This window comes from Tachypleus tridentatus, chromosome 9 (genome assembly GCF_004210375.1).
Source record: "Tachypleus tridentatus isolate NWPU-2018 chromosome 9, ASM421037v1, whole genome shotgun sequence".
In the NCBI taxonomy this organism is placed as follows: Eukaryota; Metazoa; Arthropoda; class Merostomata; order Xiphosura; family Limulidae; genus Tachypleus; species Tachypleus tridentatus.
Window position 1 is genome coordinate 98,524,463 of NC_134833.1, and position 24,552 is coordinate 98,549,014.

The 24,552-nt window shown below is 33.0% G+C and overlaps 1 protein-coding gene across 7 annotated transcripts in view; it reads right to left on the reverse strand.

Annotated features, from left to right (window-relative positions):
- Positions 1 to 383: 383 nt before the first annotated feature.
- Tpc1 (Thiamine pyrophosphate carrier protein 1) overlaps positions 384 to 24,552 on the reverse strand; it is a 29,900-nt gene continuing 5,731 nt past the window's right edge. For 3 of the 7 annotated variants that reach the window (XM_076455966.1, XM_076455967.1, XM_076455968.1), the window contains exons 2-7: positions 22,755 to 22,933; positions 17,064 to 17,204; positions 8,140 to 8,295; positions 5,868 to 6,047; positions 4,006 to 4,189; positions 384 to 3,604 (exon numbers count right to left, since the gene is read on the reverse strand). In XM_076455966.1, coding sequence (XP_076312081.1) covers positions 3,297 to 3,604; positions 4,006 to 4,189; positions 5,868 to 6,047; positions 8,140 to 8,295; positions 17,064 to 17,189 — 954 coding nt within the window. In that variant the 5' untranslated portion in view covers positions 17,190 to 17,204; positions 22,755 to 22,933 and the 3' untranslated portion in view covers positions 384 to 3,296. Of the gene's footprint in view, positions 3,605 to 4,005; positions 4,190 to 5,867; positions 6,048 to 8,139; positions 8,296 to 17,063; positions 17,205 to 18,699; positions 18,776 to 22,754; positions 22,934 to 23,287; positions 24,090 to 24,552 lie in introns of those variants that run through there. The other 4 variants (XM_076455971.1, XM_076455972.1, XM_076455970.1 and 1 more) reach the window with 3 other exon arrangements.

Genomic DNA, 24,552 nt, shown 5'->3' on the forward strand with positions numbered 1-24,552 from the left:
CTGTAGAGGTGATTGTTCTTGTATCTAAGTAAGTAGTTACACTGAATTTTTTAGTCACAAGAAACTGTTCTTATTAGTACCTTTCTCATATAGCTTAAAACTCAGTTGTTAGTCAAATTAATCTGTAAATTCTTTACTTGACGTATCTAAATACCTGAGTGGAAATTAGGCCATCTAAGAATATCACACTGTAAATGCTTTTAAAGGCTACAAAACCCTACCCTAATATACCATGTTATAAGCACAGTTAAAAGATCTTTTTGTAACTTTAGTATACAATCCCTGAGATAACTTCAAGATAGTGAGCTTTCAGGACAGCCTAATAAAAAGATGGGTATCATTGCCACCTCCATGATGCAAAAAACCAAAAATAAACTGATTCATTTTTCTACAGAAAAGTTTTTAATGTCAGGTTTTGCTAATTACAAAAATACTTTTAATAATTATTTTACACAAAAACTATATACAATGATTGACCCTGATCCTACAAGTTTCCTTTTATATACGTGCAAACATAAATCCCAAGTGAAAAAAAATTTTTTCATCTGCAGTAAAAAAAAACTGCTTAGACTGGTTAAAAACAGACCAGGTAATAACCTACAATAATGAATATATAAGTGCTACAACATGAGACTAGATTCAAAAGGCAATAATGTAGACTTACATAATGTTATAGGTTTACATTGCAAACCTAGGTTACATTAGAGGCATGTTTAGATCATTATACATATGTATGTGTATGCCAGGTTAAAAGCAACTGAGGGAAAAAATTAATTTGTAATAAAACATCTACATAATGATTTGTAATTTTCCTTGTATCATTATACCTCAAACATACAAGACTGAAGAATCTTCTTATATGGTCCACAAAACATTATTGAACTACCATTCTTGTCATTACTGAGAACTGAATCATTATCTATATCAAAGCTGTGATGCAAATTCAGTGAATATTGTACATAATCCTTTAAAACGACCTTGTCCTGGGGTTAGGCCATGCAATGAAACAAATGGTTCTGTTGTTTGCTTAAATTTTCTAATTCTTAGGCACATAAAATATATTTTTTCCATAAATAAACAAATTAAAAACTAAAACTGTTATTAACTGCTGGAAATATATTTTATTTTATAAGTATAATTTTTCTACTGAACTAACTCTTTTCATGTCAAAACAAAATTTTGAATGTCACTTTTACACAGGAATGACTAAATGCAGAATTTGAAAACTGAGGTTTGTCAGTAACAATTGTAACAGGAAATATCATCCATTTGTCATCATCTGAAGCTGTATATTGCACACAGTTAAAAAATAAAATTATCCAAGCTAATAAAGAAACTAAGATATTCAAAGACAAACAAACATGCATATTTTGAGAAAACAAAATGTCAATAGTGATGAACTTTAATTGTACAAAAATATTTAACTTAATTACATATTTCTTCTATAATCCAGATCAAATGCTGTGTAGATCCTGAATATTATTACACTTTTCTTTAATTCATTTGAGTAACACTTTCAGTAGATAATAGTTTCTCACTGTTATATGGAGATGTTTTATCATGTCTTTAATAAGACAAACACAGCAAAAAACTTTAGTCACTGGATACAAATGCAACTACAAAAAGTGAACCACGTCCTCAGATAGTATTATATGCATAAGGCTGACTGCCCTGGTTCAGGAGCTGATATATCACTGATGGCAACAAAATCAGTGGAGAGAAGTCCACAGTGAGCCAGGAGACCACTGAAAACTGGCACAAATTTTGTTTAAATATCTGCCTATTCAATGGTAAGTAAACATCTTCTTTTAATTGTAATCACTGTGTTTAGATTGACAACCCCCACTTCTGCTCTTTCATTGATATTGTAATTAATGAATGCCAGTCAGTGAAACTAGCAAATGAAGATCTTGTGATGGCCACCTCTTGTCATTTCCACATCTAATATTGATCAGTGCCATGCCTTGGCCACTAATACTGTGTGATGCAAGGAAAAATCATGAAATTTATTGTTGTCCTAAATTCTACATTTAATTGCTAATCAAAAATAAAGTATAGAATTTTATTTTTTAGAAAAGAAATGCAAAAATAGGGAGATCATGATGTTATTACAACATTCCGCATCAAACAGAAACACAGAAAAGTGAGTATTATCAGCAAGTCATAGGGGTATGTACTGTGCCTTTGAGGCCTCAGTCTTATCCCAAAAATAACCCCATACAGTGAATCTATTAATATGGCCTATGCAACCATTAATCTCTCAGACCCACAGCTGACCAGATAAATGGGGCTGAACTGTAGATTCAGAAATCACACAGTCATATATAAACAAAGAGCAAAACAAAAATACATTAAAAACAAAGAGATCTAAAATGTTTGACAATTCTCTCTGACAATAACTTATGCAAAACCCAGAGCAAATTAATTTGCAATCTTGAATTACACATCTTGAACTAGTAATTACTGTACTGAATAATTAAGATTTAGTTTACCACTGCCCCAGAGTCAAGTTCATGGATATTAATGAGGTTAAATACCAAAAGCCATCAAAGTAAAATATTAATTTTATATGCTTAAAAAATATTTGAATCCAACTACCAGCATTTTTACGTTTTGTTATCAATCACTAAATATTTCACAATACTGTATTCCTTCACAAAGAGTGAATGAGCTTACTGTTAAATATTTTTTTTATACATTAAACAGTATTTGGAGTTCACCAGTTATACAAATCTATCTGGTTTGATGTTCATTTAAAGTACAGTATTCTATAAAAAATTATTATTGTAAAGTTCTGCCAATTTTAAGTCTCCCTTATAATGTATAAAATAAATGAACTATAAATAAAATTCTCAAAACTACTGAATCCACAAAATAACAGTGAGACTGTTTATTATATAATTTCTAGTTTTCAACTGATTTTTCTCCACAACTCTAACAAAAAAAATTGTCAACTGTTAACCATTAAAATGTGGTTTATCAGATATTGTAATGATGATTTGTTGAGTCTCCATACTTTTAGACAGATTAAGTAAATACAATAAGACTGTCAAAAAAAACTGAAAAGTAAAACTAATTTTATAGGCGTATTGCCATATTTCATAAGTTACCTACTTCCGATTTCACAGAAATAACTTTTCACTTTGATCAGCATCAATACTAATATAAAATTAGTTAATTTTGAACTCCTTTTAATAATAAACATACTTTTCCATTTATGTAGTAGATCTTTCACTAAACTGAAATAATCTTGTCTTTGCACTAAATTAAACAAAAGAAATCCATTAAAACTTATATCATAACTTGTACTTCAATAACAATATTTGGCACATTTTTTCATAGACTGCAAAGCTCAACCCAGTTGACAATGCAGACTTAAGTAAGCTAGGAGAAAAACCTTTGTACAAGCCCCTAAATCCTTCCTCTTTCAAAACAGTAACAAAACAATGAATAATTCCAGTATACAATCTTGAAGAACCAAAGGGTTTTCTGGCTTTTTCAAAACCTTGAACTTGAAGCCGTTTCTTAATTAGATCTAAGGGATAGACTACAGCTTTTGCTGACATTCCAGCACATGATCCACACACAAGGCTTTCAGTTATACCTATCAAATAATACTTTATGTTATTTAATAAAAAAAATTAATAAAATATTTGTATTACACTTATTCTTATTATTAAAATTTAATAACTTTTTAAGACTTACATAATCTAAAACACTAATACACAAAACATTAAATCAGTTTTCAACTTCAGAGAAGGAAAAGAAACCATTAAATTTTCAACAAGCAATGAATGTAAATCCTAATTTATAAAGTTAATAAAGAGCTGTATTAACTAAGATTTACAAGATTTTAATCACAAATTTTAGGTTTATTGTTCAATTTAGTACTATGATAAACCAAAACCCAGTTACCCAAAGTAATTTTGTGGAATCTTACATATAAAAACAAACTTCTAGAAGTTTAAAGATAATCCAAAATGTGAATTACAAAAAATATCTCACCAATCTTTGTATCAGTGATTTTTAAAGCAGCATTCCATATCTCCTGAAACAATCGATAGAAGCCAAACTGGGCACCCACATAAGGACCCACTTGAAGGAGTGTAGGAGAAAGACCTCGATACAACTTAAAAAATCCTTCCTCTTTAAGTATAGACTGCACTGCATGTATTGTGCCCTTATACAGCTAACAGTAAACAATGGTTTAAAAAATTATTGTAGAGAAAGTATTCTTAGAACTCTGAAATTTCAAGTTGAGTTAACCAAATTTTATTATATTAAAACACAAAGCTTTGTCTTAGATTCATTCTAATGGATTATAATTCAGGTACACATTGGGCTACTCCTGAACTAAAGTTGGAATAGCTAAGTTACTAATACCTGACAGTCTGGAAATGCTTGATATTTCAAAATTACCAAAGCTTTACGTGAATCATAAGCTTATCATCAAAGAACATTATTCACACAAGGCAAAAATGATGTATGGGAACAGGTTACGAGATTGCAATATTTATCCTTGAAAGGAAGTTAATATATGAAACATCTTTATTTTTGCTTCACAACCTTACTAAATATTTAAACACAGTTTTAACAGTTTCAAAGATTAATCAGTTCCTATAAATGAAGCAAGTTATCTTGCTAAAGGAAAAGTATAAAATGTATTAAGAAGCCCAATATAACAAAAAACCATTTACGTTTTCTTCATTTCAAGGTGTCAGAATAAGTATTTATAGGCCTAAAGATTAAGTATTTTACCCCTCAAAAAAATAAAAAATAAATATCAACTGACCTAATGCATATAATATTCAAGTTGGTCAGAGCTCTAAAATGCACGCGAAATCTAAATTTGTATCGAAACTTCATTTGATTAAAGTGAAATAAAAACATCTGCGAGGTTCATTTCCATGAAAACAATAGGATTTCAACATTTTAAAAATTATAATATAAAATTTCAACACTCCAGGACATTTAGAGATTTGAGAAAGTACTATAATACATTTAGAGTATTGGGAACATATTGGTATTATAGTACTTTGAAATAAAGAAAACCTGAATGGTTTTGTCATGATATAATACTATAATACATTTAGAACATAGGAAACATACTATAATACTAGTCTTACTTACAGCAGAATACCACAGATTCAAGTATGAAATATTTTCCTGTTTAAAACAAGCAATACATTGTCTCAAACTAATTCAACACAAATTTTTACTAAAAGTACATTAAAAAGCTGTAGCAATTCATGCCAATCAGTGAATGACATTACACTCATCATAACAGTGGTAATGCCAGAATACTAAAAAACAGTATTAAGTTAATGATATTAACAACATCAGTATTAACAAAGAAGATGATCTAGGAAGGCTGAAACGTTGCTCTCTGCTTTATTAGTAAAAGTGTTAATACCATCCTAGCGTTCTGAGATACAGACCTTGACAGCCTTCTATCCTCAATATTCTTTCTCCTAACAAGTAAGGAACTTTTTAAGTTAGAAAAATACAATGCAATGTCTGATTAACAAAACCCAGAGAATAGTTTGGAAGATGAAGAAAATAAAATCTGAAGATATAGAAACACAGGGATTCTCACCATAATGTGTGTAAAGCTATTTAAACTGTTCACAAAGTGGAAATTATGAATAAAAGGTTCTGGTGGAAATTTTATTCTTATTTTTATTTAATTTTTACTTCACAAAAACGTTAGCCAAGAAAATAACGAGAAAGTGGTTTATTGATGATGTTCTGTGTGTACTAGATGGAGGTTAAGTTTAAAAATAATATTCAAAACACTTCATTTGAGGTTATTGAAGCATAATAACAACTCAAGTAAACAAATTATTTAACATGTATTTAAAAGGTACCTTTGGTTCTCCTTGACCAACAAGTCTTGTGCGTATGACATCAAAAGGTTGAGCAGCTATTGTTGCCACACAACCAGATATACCTCCACAAGTAAAGTGAACAATGGGTCTCCAGTTGTTTGTTAATGTTGGCGATAACAGTTTCCAAACACATTCAGTGAGAACTTCAAATGATAAAAACTAAAGGCAAAAAAAAACAAAACAATTATTATATAAGTGAATACAAAATATATGATAATAGAAAAGATAGCTAGTTAGTTATAAGCTTAAATCTGTTACACATAAACAAACCAATGAAAAGGCTTGAATACAAATTATGTTTACAAAGATATACAAATTACCTTGTTATGAAAAGCACAGGTACCATGTTGATAGAGTCAATCAACCAACACCTGTAAGCATTTGAAATTATATATCAGGTGTGCAGTAGGAAGAAGCTCAATGCTACCTAGCACCAGAGATGGGTGGTAACCCTTGTCTGCATTACTAATACAAGTCCATGAGAGTACATTCTGGGATGAACATATTTATGAAGCAACAAATCAAAATATAAGTGATCCCACAGGAACACCCCATCTCTACAGTGTGCATAAATAACAATCCTGTTATGTTTTGTTATGTTTCATGTGATATTTGTAATATTGATGCAAAACCAACAATTATACAAAGTTACTCAATCAACACTTGATAGTATCTAGAATTGTACATCAAGTCCATGGTAAGAAGAGCCTCAATGTGATAAACATCTAGCATGGTTACAGGACATACAGTGTAGATTTTAAGACTAAACATACCTGGTCAGGTACAATTCACCACAAAGTGGGATCCAAAACATATGTAGAAAACAGTCACTGTAAAGAAAAATAAAACCAAACGGAGCAGTCCACAAACCCTCCATGATGATGTCCACTTAAGGAAGTCAGAAAAGGGCAGTTATGGACAAGGTGAGAGGAGGTAATATATCATAAGAATTTTTGTGCATATAAACTATTTTGGTCTTAATACATAAAACTAGTCAAGAGAACCACATAGTTCCTTCTGCTCTAGTTACTCACAGAATTAAGTCAGTCAACAACTGTCATGTGCACTTGTGTGTATTACACGAACAAATAGGAATTGAAAAATTAACAGTTGAGGATCTCAATAATGAGGTTATTAATCTTAGAAAAAAAATAAAGATTCTCAGTATTTTTCCTTATCTATAATAAAATAATTATGAAATATAGTGACGACCGAGGATTTAAAATGTCTTCTAGAATGTAAAACTCTATTATATTTGTATTATTAATGACTATTTCCATACATTCTAATTTATATTAAGTTATTACACCTAATATTTTATAGATAATATTACTTTTACAGATATAAGTTATGTCAGTAGAATATAATTAATATATCAAACTAAACTAAAACTGTAAAAATAAAGAAACTGTACAGCTGCAGCATTTTATTCTTTAAGATACTGGCATTATTTTACAATCATGGGTAGAGAAATAAAACATTTTTCAAATTCAAAATCTTACTTAGAAGATAAAAAAATAAACAAACTTATAATGTTAATGTGATTATATATCACACAATATTCTTATTGCTGTAGCATAGCTGTGTCAGTGATTTAAAAAAAAGGTTGAATTTTTTGTCCTCTCAAAACATCCCACTTTTTCCTTTATTTTTCATTGCTGTGTAAAATGTGTAAATTATGATAGATAAAATTAAATGGTGAAAATGAACTGGCTTCAAAACCCAAATTATAATTTCAATATGTGACAAATTTCCATATACTTATTCAAAACCTAACATAAAACAATTATGTAAGCAAAACCTTACTCAGGAACAAAAGATTGGTGATGATCCTGTAAAATTAAAGTAAGTAATTTATTGTCTCTGTTCAATTCTGTCATGTGTTCCAGTATTTATTGTGATCACAACAGCAATTAAAAAAAATTGATGAGTTAAACATCCAAAAAAGATGCTTATTCTGCCTAAGACCACAGAAGTCTATACTTTCCATCCCTTTGCCAACAGGCACTGCTTTTTACATGTGGAAACCCACTTTCTTTTATTTAAATCTCTTGTGATATACTTTTTTACATTTTAAGATGGAGTCTAAAAAAATCAATTGGCTATTTTAATCTACCCAGTTTAAACTATTTTTTATTATCAGATAATAACTGTTATACTTGATTTCCAAAAACTTGCACAAAAATATAATCTATAAAACTTATCAACTAATAATAAACAAAAACCTAAAAGAGTAATTAGAAAATTATACCTGAACAGCACCATAAACAACTGATAGAAACTGGGCTGGTACATGTCCTTTCCACAAAGCTACAACTTTTTCTTCTTTGATGATACACCGAGTAGCATGTGTTAAACCTCGATATTTTGAAGTGACAGAAGTTCGACGTATTGGCTCAACCTGAAGCTGAAGAACACAATCAGAAAACAGTAACCTGCATGGCTTAAAAACCATATAAATGAACATTTTATAGTTTGAAATGAAGTGTAGCCACTGAGTTTGACAGATTAATGCTGGTTTCAGTTATCACAATATCAATATTCATCAACTTCTCTTGATCCTTGGATTAGCTAACAATTGCACAGATTTTACTAGTTACTACAATTTTCACTTCATGAAAATGGTGGGAATGTATTTCAAAGATCCTTACCTGTTTCAAAATTATTTTAATTTTAACAATACACAATTTAAACCTGGTGGACACACATCTGAAATATTAAGAGCTAGAATACCCACACTGAAACAAAAAAAGAGAACCCGAGACTGTCACAAAAATGACTGGCTCCCCAAAAGTAAAATGTACACGAGTAAAGTTGGTGCAAATTTAGACCATGACAAATAAATAATGTACCATGCACAGGTTTAGTAGAATCCAAAACCACAATAAATGTTAATGGACTGGATTCTTGTTAAAATCTAAATAGAATTCCACAAAACAGATGACACTTGGTTGGTTTGTTGGTGTTTCATGGCACAAAGCAGCTAGGCTATCTGCACCAAACATCAGGTAAAAAAATTAAAATTAAAGTAAATTTAGTAAAATTCATAAAAGGAAATTAAAGTGAAAAAAAAAGTTTAAAAAAAAACATAGCAAAAACCAATGTTCACGTCTAGTCTACAGCATTAAGAGATAAACTACAATAATATAAGTTGTAAAGGACTTTCTGTAGCATAATTGTAATTATCATAACTCACCAGGAAGACTAACAGTTAAGTACAAAAACCACTGTCAGTTACCTCAAGTTAGCCTTTTCAGTCCTGGTTTCAAGTTATTTGATATTATGGCCATTTTCAAAAAGTGAAGTAATAAAATTTTTAAAGACCTGTAGCAAAATTTTAATAATAACTCATCAGGATGACTAATGGGTAGTCCAAACAGCAGCATTATTCACTTGAAGTTTGCCTTTCCAGTCCTGGTTTTAAGTTATTTGGCGTTACAGACATTTTCTAATTTCAAATCAAACTAGACGAACTGTGATTCTTAAAAGGGAATCACATTAAAAAGGTTGAATGTATATTAGTTTAATGGCCTTTAAAAAAACTAAAAACATTTCCAAGGTAGACAGTGTCACCATCACCAATAAATAACACCTGTCTAACCTTATGGACAAACCTTGGGAGAGAACATGCTTAAAATGGTGCCATGGTTGTGAATCATAATGATGACAAGAAAGAAAAATGTGACTTATTGTGATCTGAGTGTTACACAAACTACACACTGGTGCATCAGTTCCAGATAAAATAAAAAGATGAGTTAAAACACTGTGACCACTGCATAGTTTAGTTAGAACAACTTCCTCTTTCTAATCCTTACAGAAGCAAGATGACCAAAGTCCAATATAGGGTTTTATTTAAAAAACCTTGTTTTTGCATTGTTCACTTGAAGTCGACTGCCAGCTGGCTCAGAGTTGAGCCTTGAATACAGGGCCATAGTCCATGTATGGAATAGGCACAGCAGTGATAGTGCCAGAGCAGATAGATTTAGTTGTAGTGTTGGCGAGCTCATTCCCGTAAATACCAACGTGGCCCAGTATCCAGTAAATGTTAAAGAGAAATAGGCCAGTCGGTTTCCAATATCGGCAAGAATAGGGTGTGAACTAACATGAAGTGATTCCAGGGCCAGTAGAGAACTAAGCGAATCAATAAAAGTAGTGCAGTTTGAGTACTGCTTAGTTTCTATGTGATCCAGGGCAAGAGAAATAGCATACAGTTCAGCAGTGAACACAGAAGCTGTAGAGAGGATTCTGCACACAACCACCAAACCACAACAAACCATGGCATAGCCCACACAGTCACCTAATTTACAACTAACTGTATAAACAGGAATGGAAGGATGGTTTGAAAGATGTTCAGCAAATAACAGACAGTATTTACAATCAGGAGTATTTGCTTTTCTTAGATGACTTAAAGATAGGTCACATTTGGAGACTGTAAGAAGCCATAGTGGGATGGGCTAACCAGTGGATACACCAATGTTACCCAAGGAACTATATGCAAAGACAGTTACAAACAGCAAAAGTGCAAAGGAGGTTCATGAGACTATGTATAAGCTGAAGTCCTTGATGATGAACGGGGTCCAGCATCTTTAAAGCTGAAGTTCTGGCATAATCATAGACTAGTGATCCATAGTCGAATTTCAATTGAATAAGAGCACGATATATCTTTAGCATAGAACATCAATCTGCTCCTTAAGTGGTGGAAGTGAGGACACAGAGGATGTTCAGTGCTCTTGTATATTTGACCCGTAGCTGCTTGATGTGTGGTATAAAGGTAAGCTTACAGTCAAAGACAAGCCCTAAGAACTTTGTCTCAGGGACCACAGGTAGCACGACTTCACCGATATGGAGTTCAGGATCAGGGTGAATACCCAATTGACAGTAAAAGTGCATACAAATAGTTTTAGACAAAGAGAAGTTAAAGCCATTTACTGTGGTCCACTTCAGTAAACAACTGAAGGCAGTTTGTAGCTGTCGCTCAATATACCTCTCGTATGACAACTAACATGAGATGTGAAAGTCGTAGACAAAGAGCCCGTTTGCAACAATGAGAGGGAGTTATTCAGTGATGGCATTAATCTTTATACTGAAAAGTCTGGCACTCAAAGCACAGCCCTGAGGGATTCCAAGTTCCTGTAGAAAAGAACAGGAAAATGTCAAACCCACACGAACTTGGAATCTTCTGTCCATTAAAATATGTTTAATAAAAATGGGCAAATGGCCCCATATCCCATATATAGAGGTCCCGTAAAATGCCACACCTCCATATCATATCATAAGCCTCTTCAACATCAAAGAATATTGATACATGATGTTGTCATTTGAGAAAGACTTCTCTGATGGATGTTTAAAGTCAAATCAGGTGGTCCATGGTGGAGTGCTGTCTTTGGAACCCACACTGGGTGGGTGAGAGGAGGTTGTTCGATTCAAGGAACCAAACAAGATGAGCATTAACCATTCTCTCTGAGGTATTACGGAAAGAGCTCAAAGCAATAAGACGGTAGTTTGAAGGAATCTCAAGATCCTTCCCAGGCTTAGAGAAAGTTAGGACAATAGCCTGGTGCCAGACATCAGGAAAAACATTCTCCTGCCAAATCTGGTTAAAAAAAAAATGGAAGAATATCAAGAGAAGCAGAAGATAGATTTCACAGCATTTTATAGTGTACATTATCAGGTCCAACTGATGTACTGCCAGACCGATGAAGGGCCAGTTTGAGTTCCACCAGTGTAAAGGGAAGATTATAGTCAGAGACAATCAGCTCAAAAGGACAGAGGTATTCGCTCTGCCCAATTCTTGATGGCTAAGAAGGTGGAGGAAGAAGTGCTAGATACCTGACAAAAGCTGTCACTTAGAGTATCAGCAATGCTCCGGGTATCAGCTACTTCTTGGCCATCAGAGAGCAAGATCGGGAGGAGGAAAGTATTATATTGCCTACTGACCTTTTGAAACTTGTCCCATATGACTTTGGAACTGGTGGTAGAAGATATGCTGGTTGTGAACTTAATCCAAGCTTCCTTCTGGCTTTGATGTCTTACCCACTGAGCATGTGCACGGGCCTGCTGGAAAGCAATGCGGTCTGAAAGTGTGGGATATCTACGGAAGTATCCCAGGCCCGTTTTTTAGCCTTCAGTGCCATGTGACAGACAGAATTCCACCACGAATGAGGATATAGTGGAAAACACATTTAGGCTTTAGGAATACAAAGAGTAGCTGCTTGTATAATACAGTCAGTTACTGCTGCCACACAGTTGTCTATTGATGGCTCACAGATGATGGCAGGATCAAGTTCTGCAAGTGCAGTGAAATAGGGTCAATTTGCATGATACAGCTTCCTCTGGGGCACCCAGATCAGGTGGCATCAACCACAGTCAGTATCTCTCAAAATTATATGAAAATTATCAGTCTCATGGATTATTGTCAAATTGAGAGATCAACAGTAGTAAAGGACTGACTAGGTGCATGAAAATAATCAGAAGAACCAGTATTGAAGAGAACGGTTGTGATCAGAGAGCATATTCTCTTCAGAGCAACCCCTCCTATCAATATTAGCACTTCCCCAGAGGGGATGATGTCCATTAGAGTCTCCAAGGATTAAAAAGGGAGATGAAAACTGCTTAATGAGAGCATCAAGGTCTGATTGACCATATGTCTCTTCAAGCAACAGGTAAAGAGAACAAACAGTGATGGTATGACCCAAGGAAACACAGATGGCTATGGCCTCCGAGGGAGTGTCGAGTGGCAAAGACAGGGTGGGCACATGCTGATCAAACAACAGTGTCACTCCTTCATGCATTCATCCCACAAAGCTTATCATTTCTGTGTAAAGAAAACTGCCAAAAGGTGACTGTATCAGCAGGTTTCAGAAATGTTTCTTGTAAGGAAAGACATACAGGATGGTAGGAAGCAATCAGTGTTTTGATGCCATCCAGATTAGAACGTAAACCTCTACAGTTCCATTTTATCAAGGTAGCCATTTTAATTTACATATAGGCAAAATGGGTGGAGAGCCCTTCTGTTTACAATCACATTTTTTTCCTTACTGTCCTTATTCGAGGGAGGTCTATCGACCTCCATGGATCCTGCCCTGGGTCGATTGGGCAGGTCTTTGCTGTTGGAAGGGGATTCTAGTGACTGAGGATGTGAACAAATGATCATTTTGCATCTTGGGGTGAGAGAAGGAGATGTATCCAAGGAAATGCCTGTACACAGAACCAAAGGAAATGGATCTTGGGATTTGTTGGAATGTATGTTAGGAACAGAGATGGGTGTTGAAGTTGATTCACCAATTTTTTTAACCATAGAGGTCAAAAGACTTTTGATTTGTTTCGAGAACAATTCTTTTGGAGGCACAGAGAGACCTGTTTGCACTCCCACCGTAGTTGTGGAATGTAGTGCAGCAGCATATGTCCAAGATGAAATGGTGGACAGCAACTTTTGAGCCTTGGGATAAGTAATGTTATGAATAATTTTCAAATGCTGCACCTCTTTTTTCTTCCAACCATTTAGGGCAAGAACAAACATAGGACGGGTGAGAGACATTGCAACTGAAGCAATGAGGGTCCATTTCACACTCATAGGCATCATGGTCCTTGCTGCTGCAAGGAGCACACACCAAGGAACCATGACATGATGTCTTTGAGTGACGAAACCACTGACACTGTAAACATAGGAGAGGGTTTGGAATGTATGGCTGTACCCTGCAATTAAGATAACCTGCCAGTCTGAGGATATTGGTTGGCATCGTAATTCCATCTTTGCAAGTGGAAATAAACCTCACTGAAGGAACTCCTTGAGTGGAGAAACCAGTGAGAATCTCTGACTTGCAGATGTTCCTCAAATCCCTCTGAACAATAACTCTTCGTGATGAATTCAAAGTAGCATGAGGTGTAACCTCTATAGGTATATCCCCAATTGCCTTTGAATGCAAGAGGAGTTCACTGTGTTGAGATGTGGTTGTTTCCACCAATATGTCACCAGATTGAAGCTTCTTTACTGACTTTGGAGAGCCAGCAAAACCCTCTAGTCTCTTCTGCATGAAAAAGGGAGACATTTGTCCTAAAGGTTTGTCTGAAAGAGAATGCAGGATAAGAAAATGAAGTACAATAGCTGTTACAGATTTTGAAAATTGCTGCTCAGAATCTTCAAGACGTGGTTATTTACTTATGGACTGCTTTTTCACTATTTTATTTAAGTTTTTATTTGGAGGATCCATAATAAAAGAAAGGGAAATTTTGGTGCCCACTGACCTCACCCACCATGGACCCTCACTAGAGGGTGAACTACAATGTCAAATAAGGACACTTATTTGGGTTTCGTGAGCACTATACCCAAACACCAGCATCAGATATAATGTCCACAACACCTGTTGAGAACATTCAACACTGGTACTTGGCTGACTAGCCCAAGTGGGCCAGCCAACTGACCCAAGAGTGTCCACCTCAAGGCTGCCAGTCTACAGGAATTCAAGGCCAAAGTGGTGTGTTAGGGTTGGACCCCTTAACCACCAGGATCCTCTCCTCTCCTTCACAGGTTGCCATGCATAGCAAACATGTGGGTGGATGTTTAGATCCCAGAGGAGGTAAACTGAAAGAACAACACCTTCCCTGGGAGGTCCCCTCACCACATACAGGAATCCACACCGAGGGGTACATCACAGATAACAGTAAAGTTAACTGTATGCATCCTCAAACATCCACAAACTATTATAAGAAAAGTATTCAAAACACAATGTAACAGCAAAAATTCTCATCTAAGAGGTGAATACAAAGAAATGAGTTGTCACAGGACTACAGCTTGAATTCACTTGAGAGCTAAGACATGCACCCCATCTTGTCAAAGAGGCATCAAGGAATAAGGGATGAGAGGAAGAAAGAGGAAGACTCTCTAGAGTACTGGGTTTATTTAAACACCAGATGAAGTCTTTGATTAAAAAGGAAGAAAAATTATGGAGGATAAGGAACTTCCAAACAAGGATCCAGTGATCATGCAGAGTCCACTGTAGATGTTGTAAATTAGCACAACCCATGGAGGTATGAGATTCCATGGAAGCCAAAGGTCCTAAAAGAGAGAGAACATCCCATACAGTGAAATAAGAAAATGATAGTGCACTCCAAGTCCCTAAGAAAAATAAGGATAAAGTTTGGTCCTGTGGATATACAAACTGAAAAACTTGCAAAAGAAGAAGGCACTAAATAGGTGCAAGATACAACTTTATTAAGCTGACTAACCCAGATGTGCCACACTCAAAGGAGGAGAAGAAAATGGCTGTAAGAAGCTTAATGGGACAAGGCCAAATCAGAAAATAAGCATCTCATATGGCCATCTCAATCATCCCAAGACCTAGGACAAAAGACCACCACAGAGTGAGGCATTTCCATGGTAAATCAAGGGAAGCCAAGAAATTAACAAAGACAAAATATCTAAGACCAGATGCCTATCTCTAGATCCCATGAGAACAACAAAAATACCAAATCCTGAAAAATATGTCTGATAGCATCTTTAACCATCAAGTCAAATACTGGCAAGATACAAGATTGCTTGTAGGAGGAAAAGTAGCAGGAATAGGAGACAATGGATGAAAAAAAATGAAGGCCTAAACAGTATTCAATGCCAAGACTGGCAGCACTGAAATCTACAAGTAGTGGAAGAATTGGTGGAAACAGCAGAACAGGAAGTATTGACAGGGTGATGAAGAGCAAGCAGGGCAGGAGATAGAAAGAAGCAAAGAAGGAATAGGAAAGAGATAGTAAGCCAATGAGGATAAAGAATAACACTGGCATGCAGACCTAACATGTAACTCTGGAGAAAAAAGCACTATAGTAAAATCACACTGACAGAGGAAAGGAGCCAGCCAAAGACAAAGAGATGAAAGGGAGGCAAAAGCATTTAAATAGCAAAAGACATCATGCCCTAACAAACTCTAGAAAGAGAACAACCAAATATGAAGTTATAAGGCCAGGAAGATAAACATGCCACCAGAAAGAAGTGAATAAGCATCCACAACCAAACTCCCTTCTGAGAAATGGTGGATTATCACAAAAAGAATAATGAAAGGATGAAAAATATTGGAAAAGGGTAGAGATGGGGAAAACTTAAGCCTAATAAAGACAAACAAATGACAGATGATATGATCCCTAAACCTGAAGACTCTACAGTTTAGGAATTGAAAAAAAGTAATATAGCACAAAGTTACATCTAGTCATATGAGGCAACAAAAAAGGATAAGACATGCTTGAACCCAGACAGTATTAAAAGTAATCAAACATGGATTTGCATATCAGGATAGGAAGTACAAAATCATAAAAGTAAGAAATGAAAATATATCAAAATCAAAAGGAAAGAAATATACCTGACTGCATAAAAGACTCCACTACCCACTGCACACAAGCTGCCTTTTCTTGACAAAATAGAAGCCAATGTAGCATCAGCCTGTCATGAACATCTTACTGTTTCAAACCAGACAAAGCAGAAGCTACTGAAATTTATGAAATTATAACATGAAAATAAAAGGCTGCAAAATCTATAGGTGCAAAAAATGTTGGAAAACAAAATCAAAATAAATGTAGTGTCTTTGCATACACTTCCATTAAAAATAAGCCTGTATTTGAAAAGTTTATGAGAGAAGAAAAATGACATGGCATTACACATAAATGCCAAATTAAGAACTGTGATCAGTATAAAAGGAGTCAACTGTGCTAGGGAAATGTGCTATCTTATTGATGTAAGATTGCCCCATGCTCATTTGTATACTACACAGTAGCAATACCATGTGAAAACATGAGTTTAGATAGGAGTCTCAAAGCCATTTGTGAGCAAAAAATTGCATATAGAGAAAGCAGCATAAAATCAAGGAAAATTAATGCATGAGTGGAGGTAAGGTATTATATATAAATTATAACTTATCTGTATTAGTAAGATTAAAAATGCACTAATGTGCAGAAGTAGCATGAATTTTTGCACATTACAAACAGTAATCAAAGAATAATTTATTAATTACCCCATTTCACATTTATAATTAGACATTAACAAATACTTAACTCAATAAGAATTAAATACCTAAATAAATGCAAAAACCTTATAAGGGTTATAACTAATAACAGGTTTATGCTATATTAAATGTTCTCATTGTTGAATTAAAAGCCCATGACTACTACTAAAGCTTACAACAACCAACTTACTTGAAAACGAATTTTTAAGACATCCAATGGCTGACAAAGAAATCGTGTTGTAATACCACTAACAGCACCTGCTGCACTATAATCCCACCTACTAAGCTGGTTTGTTTGAGGTTCAAATCCAACCATTGTTTATTCTCACAACTAGGTTGATAAAATACACTTATTTTTACAAATCTAAATACATACATCTGTTCACCTAGAATGATTTTAAACAATTATAAATTTTATCTTTTTAATGTCTTCATAATTTAATTATAAATCTTTATTAAAAGAGTTCATAATTTTCATACTTTATATTTAACCACATGCAAGTTATGTTTGTAATAACAACATTATTTTAACAAATAATAAGCATATAATACATATTAATTAGAAATAGATAAAAAACTGAAGTTAACAAATTTTGCAACATTGTGAGCTACCACTTACAATCTGGACAACTAATAAACATGTCTGACAAACACTAACTTTATCTTAAGATCTCTTTTCTTAATGATTATCTTATTAAAATGTATATCAGAAACATTAACAAACCAATAGCTAAAACAATTTTTAATTCAATATTTTATAGTTTTCCAATAATATGTTTCTACTTTTGTAGTGATTTTACTTTGGTATGGTACAAACTCTCACAATTCATATTGGTTACTGTACTGAATATGTGTAGTTGCGTATACTGTGATTTAAAAAGGACAATAAGCTACTCCAGAAAAATATGTTATATTTATTCACACAAGAAAACAATACATTAAGAAATCTACACACAATTAGAAGAACATAAAATTATATACATTAACAGTATTTTGAGGTCTTCTCAGCCAAACAGTGATCCTATATTTATATATAAAAAAATATTCTGAAATATACATAATTGATGACACCAATTGATTCTTGTAAAATATTCAGCTGAAAAGCTGTTGTTAAAATTAAACATAATAAATATGAACTCCTATCTATCATTCATTTTATTAACTGTCATTTAGTTACACTTGTTTCAGGGAATTCCTCCACCTCATCAGCAACTCTGAACAAGGGCAAGTTCAAAAAACAAGATTAGGCTTCATTTGTATGGTGTTTTAAAATGTACTTTACAGATACTGTGATCTTATGTGAAGTCTAACCTTATTCTTTTGATTTGCTCTTGTTCAGGTAAACTGAGAAGTGAAATTCCCCTAAACCAGTATAACTCAGAAACAAGTGGTAAATCTAATAATAGATTAGGCTCAACATTTATTTCTTTTAACATGTCTCACATTACAGCTTCAATATTCGAAACTCTTAATCTATTCAACAAAATAATAGACCATTTATACTCAAAGAATGTTCCAACACACTGACCCCAGAAAAAGTAAAATGTAAAATTGTCCTTTAGTTTTTATAAAATCCCTTATATTCCCTTCTTAAACTCTGGTATAGTGTTGGTTTCCACCACCTCCTAAGACAAATCACTCCATAAGCTAAAAGCATTAACAAAATAATATTGTCTTAACTGAAGCTCAGCCTGTCTTCTTCATAAATTAAACTTATGTCCTCTCATCCTTTTGTCTTCAGTACACAATAAAGAGAAATTCAGATCTTTATCCAATTTTTATTCCCCCTACTAATCTAGTAAGCTTCAATAAGAATCACCTCTTACCCTTATTTTCTCAAGAGAAAATCATTTAAGAGGTAGGTAAATCCTTCCATCCCTAGAGTGATCCTACCTCTGAACCCTTAAAAGAAAATCAATATTCTTACTTAGATAAGAAGATCAAAAAATTTTGTGTAATATTCCAAGTGAGAACTAACAGGCCTTACTAATGATTTATACAAACAAATTGTCTGTTTGTAATTGTATCAATTTTTATAAATACAAATTGCAAATCCAGTGCTTTACTGTTGGTAACTAAGCATTACCTCAATGGCCTGAGTGACCTACAATCAATGTCAAGATAGTTTGTTTTTTTTCAGTCATTACATCTAGTAAGATGTCAACTATATCAAGCATGTTATGTTATTCAAAGTGCAACTCATGCATTACCTTGCTCTTATTATAATTAAAGTCATTTATAAATTGTTTTCCAGCTCATAAATTGATCCAAGTCAACATTCTCAATACAGTTAGAAATATCCAAAAGTTTAATGTCATTAAAAACTTTACTAATTTAGTAATTGTTTCCCTATCAACAGACTTCAACTTTTAATTTCCAAAGGTACTAACAAATGATTGCTAGTTAAGTTTCCCTCCACTAGCAAACTTGGAACTGCTAATAGCAACATTATCCTACAGTAAAATTAATTGTAAGTGTATAATAATCATCTCATGTTATATGTCAATATATTTGTACACATCCTATTCATAAGCACAAGATTTCTGTGTAATACTTCTTTTTCAATTTTTTTGAATGCTCAAACTAATTTCAAGTACACACAAGTTTTTTTTACCTATTTCTGAAAGTTAAAAGTTGCTGTATTTGGTGGGCAGAAACTGGTGTATCTATGTTACAACAGCTTGATTCAAAATTCTACAGTGTTTCATTGTCAATGACAACCCAATACTAAAATATTTTATTAAAAGTTACAGTTTAAATGCTCAAAGATGTCAAAGCATCAGAATCCACTTATCATAAACCAGTTAAGATGATTGTAAAAAAACCTGCAGTGTAAATGATTTGTACATTATCTTCAATGAGCAACCACTACTTTGAAACAGTGTGTCTAACAATTCTACCAATCATTTTTGTTAACCTGAAGATGACTTAGTAAGGTCAAAACATTGTTCTCTGCTTATCAATAAAAGTTTTAACACCCATACCAACCATTCTGAGATACATTTGTATTTCAAGTAGGTTTTTTGTCATCAAGAATTCTACCACCAAATCTCAATTCAGAGGCCAGATGGTGCAAGCCTAGCCAGCTGGTTTACATAATAACTACTTTTACTACCAATTGAGTTTAAGCTGCAGGATCACTATCTCCATTTACTGATACTTTTCCTGGATATGCATGCAACTCAAATGTGAATCTCATAACTTGAATGATTATAATACAAGTCACAGAAATGCATGTATCACAAATGTATTTATACTAGAAAGTAAGAATCTCCAAATATTCCTTCTGAAGTATTTACTAGAAATTTTTTTTCTTGTACTTACCAACTTTGAAGAGCAAATTGTAACACTAATTTCCAAGTTTGCTTACTTTAATTTTGAATCCTCAATCAACATCATTAATGTAAAGGAAAAGAAAAGGCTCAAACACTGACCACTGAAGCATACCATTAGTAACAGAAATCCATTTTGAATGAATTTTGTAAATAATCTTTCTTTCATTTGTTCATACAATCCAATTAACCAACCTTTCCATAACCCTACTAATGTTGTGTTTTAGCAAGTCTTTTGTGTGATATTTTATTTGAAGTTTTTTTTTGAAAATCTAAATACATTCTTTACAACATCCATGTAACAAGTAACATTAAAAAAAGTTAACAGAAGTAAAACAAGATTTTCCTTTAAGAAGTTCACATTGGCTCTTTTTATAATATATTTCACTAAATAATTTTTGTACAAATATCTTTCTAAACTTTTTATAATCATTACCACTTCAAAAGTAACAATTTCCAGGGTACTTTGTTACTTTCTTTAAAAATATGAATAACATTAACAACTTTTCAATCTTCAAGCACCATCCCAGTGTTGAAACAAATACATAATATTACTATACGAATATTCAAGGTACTGCCTGAATTCACATTTTAATATTTGTCCACTACTGTTAATGATCTTTTGTTCACAAATAGTAAAGGAAAAGAAAGACAAAGAAATAACTGTTGTTCATGGAACACCTATTATTAAAAGTGGTTTTCAAAGAATATTTGTTCTTGATGAATTCAACTATGAAAACACCAGCAAAACACAGGTCTGTTAAATTGTTTGTGGATTGTTTACCAGTTTGTCATTAAGTTACTCAAATTATTGTCAGCTAATTTGTGCAAAGATGAAAAACAATTCTTGAATTACTTTAACTCTGTAACAACACATTGTACCAGATTACACTGAAGTTATTACATAGCAACACAGAATCTATCAATTTGCTCAAAATATGATATACAACATGGGAGGCAATAAATGAATAATGTGATATCTTACCAAATGCATCCCATGAACTCAAATATACCAAATAAACTGTATTATTCATATTTAGATTAAAAGTTCATTCATACCAAACAGAATACTACAAAGTGTTTGCTTTGTTTGTAGTTTAAACACAAAGCTAAACAATGGGCTATTAATGCTATGCCAACTACAGGTATCAAAACTTGGTTCCTAGAACTGTAAGTCTGAAGACATACCACTGTGTCACTGGGGGTGCCACAAAGTGCCACACAACATGAGACTCACAACAAAACTGCTTTCAGTTGGGCCTGTGGTCATACAAGTAAATGACAGTCTTTTTTTAGTGTTGCTGCTAGTTAAAAAACCAACAGAACAATCACTGTGAAACATGAGAAGGTAGGAGAATACCAACATTTGGTTTATGTTTCATCTAGATATTAAACAATTCCAACAATACATCCATATAAAGATCCAGAAACACAGATTTTGAGTAGATTATTTATTTACTTATTTTCTTAGCTTTATAACAATGTCTTAACCTCTCATTTACCTGACGATTACCACACCAGTGGCTGAAACATGTTTATAAAGTTCAAAATAAATAAATAAACAATACATTTGAAAGCTGCATCTCTGCATTTTGTTTAAAGTATACAGTGGATTTTCTCTCTGACAACAAATACTTTCACAAGATATCTTTGTTTGATAAAGTTTTACAAGAGTTGAACTTTAAATTATTACCTACCCGTGATGGTCAGCAACAAGCATTCACTTTAAGGAATGTAATGTATGCATTAATGCTGTTTATGTTAAATTTTAGGAATATCTTTCTTACCAATTAATATATGATATGTACATGTTTTTGCTTAATGGAGTAACTGTTCATTATCATGCTAATGTTTGCAACTAGTGTGTTATATTGGGTTGAGGAATAATTCGTGAGCGTTTTTTCAAGTTAAAAAATATATTCATAAATGAAACGCTTTCGCAAAATATTTCATGTCATTTGGTAGATAATTGTTTGCCTTAATAGATGGTGTGTTTGATTTTCATATGTCTTTTTGCTTTCATTTTCAGCTCATTAAATGGAATGTCAAGTGGACAAAATCGAGCATTTTCGACACCATCTGCTTTTCGCATTTAATTTCTTGCAATTTCGTTTAAAACAATGCATACTATATACCTAGGTATTACATGAAATAAAGTATCATAATAAATGTTTTGGGTGTAATGTGTTCATGCATTGAAGTATTGTATAGTCTTGCATGTAATGCTTGAATGAAATTATTTAAAAACGCTCACGAGTTATTCCTCAACCTAATAATTATAGTAACAGATAATAACTGAAAGTAACTAAGTATCTAAAAAAACAGCTGTTAAAAATACTTTATTCATTTGATTGAAGTCTTTATTCAGACAACCTACAATAATTATGAAAAGATTTGCAGTATAAATATACTAAACTTACTTAATTGTGAAAAAATAAATACAGTATCATTGAATATTATTTAAATTATGAAAACAGTATTAACAATCTGACTAAACAAATACAGATAATAAAATTCTTATGGTGCCTCTGAAAAATATGTAGTTGTACCTTTCTGTGTGATGCTGAACAATGGCAAATGGAGACTGCGGTTGAACTTGGTATGGAAGGTGCCTATTGGTCTTAAAACTGTTATGTTATCCTGGAACATGCTGGATTTGTGTCATCTGATATAATCTCAGTCTCTAATGGTGAGGTCAACAAGTTCTTCTGGTACACTGCCACTAGTTCTAAAATAAATTAGAATGTATAATTATACATATTTTGCTTTTGCTGTGTTTCATTCATTAACTTATACAGCCCATATCCTGTTCTGTGTTTTATATTGTTATTACTGAATATGTGTATTTAATAATTTAGTACAAGCAACATGATTAATAACAGCTACTTTTATAATTATTCTAGAATGTAACAGCAAGAAAATAATGTAACATATGCAGCTATATTAATTACTATTCATTTGATTAAATTTATAGTGTATACAACAGCAAACAGAAGATATACAAGTTAAACTACACAATACTGATATATCAATGAAACAAATTAAACACAGTTCATTAATTAAAGGAAAGATGTGTACTTACTCTGTTTTGAATAAAAGGAGCTAAAAGCCACCTGTATCATTCTTCTCTATGACAAACATGTCCCTTATATTTTACAAAAGTTTGTGGAATTCACACATTGATGAAAAATTAAAATTTGATAGCATGCATTCAAATACAAATCTATACAATTTCAAAACTGTTATTTTCCCTCGTAACAGAGTGTTTCACTGAGCCTTAGCATAGCCCACTCTACTGTGGTTAAAATCATCACAGAAATATGTACTGTTATTTGAAAGATGATTTTTTTTTTTTTTTACAAAATTTATAGATGCTCTAGATGACATGATGGAAATTAACAAGAAATTTTTGGGAAACGTTAAAATTTCCCAAATTCATGGAGTTACTCATGACAAATGCATAATCCCTGCATATCTAGTTCTCAGTATTTCAACTACAAAAGAACACACCCTTCTTTTGTTTTACTTATTGCAAAAGATACTTGCTATTATTCTAGCTGATTTGATGGTTTTAAATGAAATAATGATGATGGAATACTAACAAATTCAGAGCTTGGAAAAGCACTTGAAAATTACCTCAAACTGAACATCCCTCCCACCTTGTACTCTTCCTCCCACAAATAACCTTGTGCATTACATTGCTGTGGATGATGAGGCTTCCCTATTAAAACCATACTTGATACAACTTCATCCTAAACAAAATCTCCGTGAAGATAACTGTATATTCAATTATCATTTGTTCAGAGGTGAGGAAGTTGTCACAGAATGACTTTGGTATTCTCACTTTCAGAGACCACTTTTGGTTCATCCAGAAATTGCAAACACTGTAGTCAAATCAACTTGTATTAATCACAATCATTTAAAATCCTAAAGTGAAACAACACCAATACTTGAACAATACTACCCCATGAAACTAGTATGCAAATAATATGCATAAAGAAATTTGAATAATGGAGACAGGATGTAAAGAAATTCTGTGTCAATTTTAAGTTAACCATTCTTCAATAATTCAGGATAAAGAATTATTTGTTTCACCTGTGGAGCCTGTTCCATAGCAGATAAATGTCATTAAACAAAGCCAACTGTGAAGGTAGTGTACAGTACAGTGTTTATTAACATGACCCTATTTACTTTTCTCCTGTTCAGGTTGAAATATAATTAAAAAAAACTTCACATACATATATTAAATACCTAAACAATAGATCAAAAAGAAAAAAGAAAACAATAACAATGATTTGCTACAAGATATTACTGAAGGGACTGGTAAGGTTAATTATTTCATTTTAG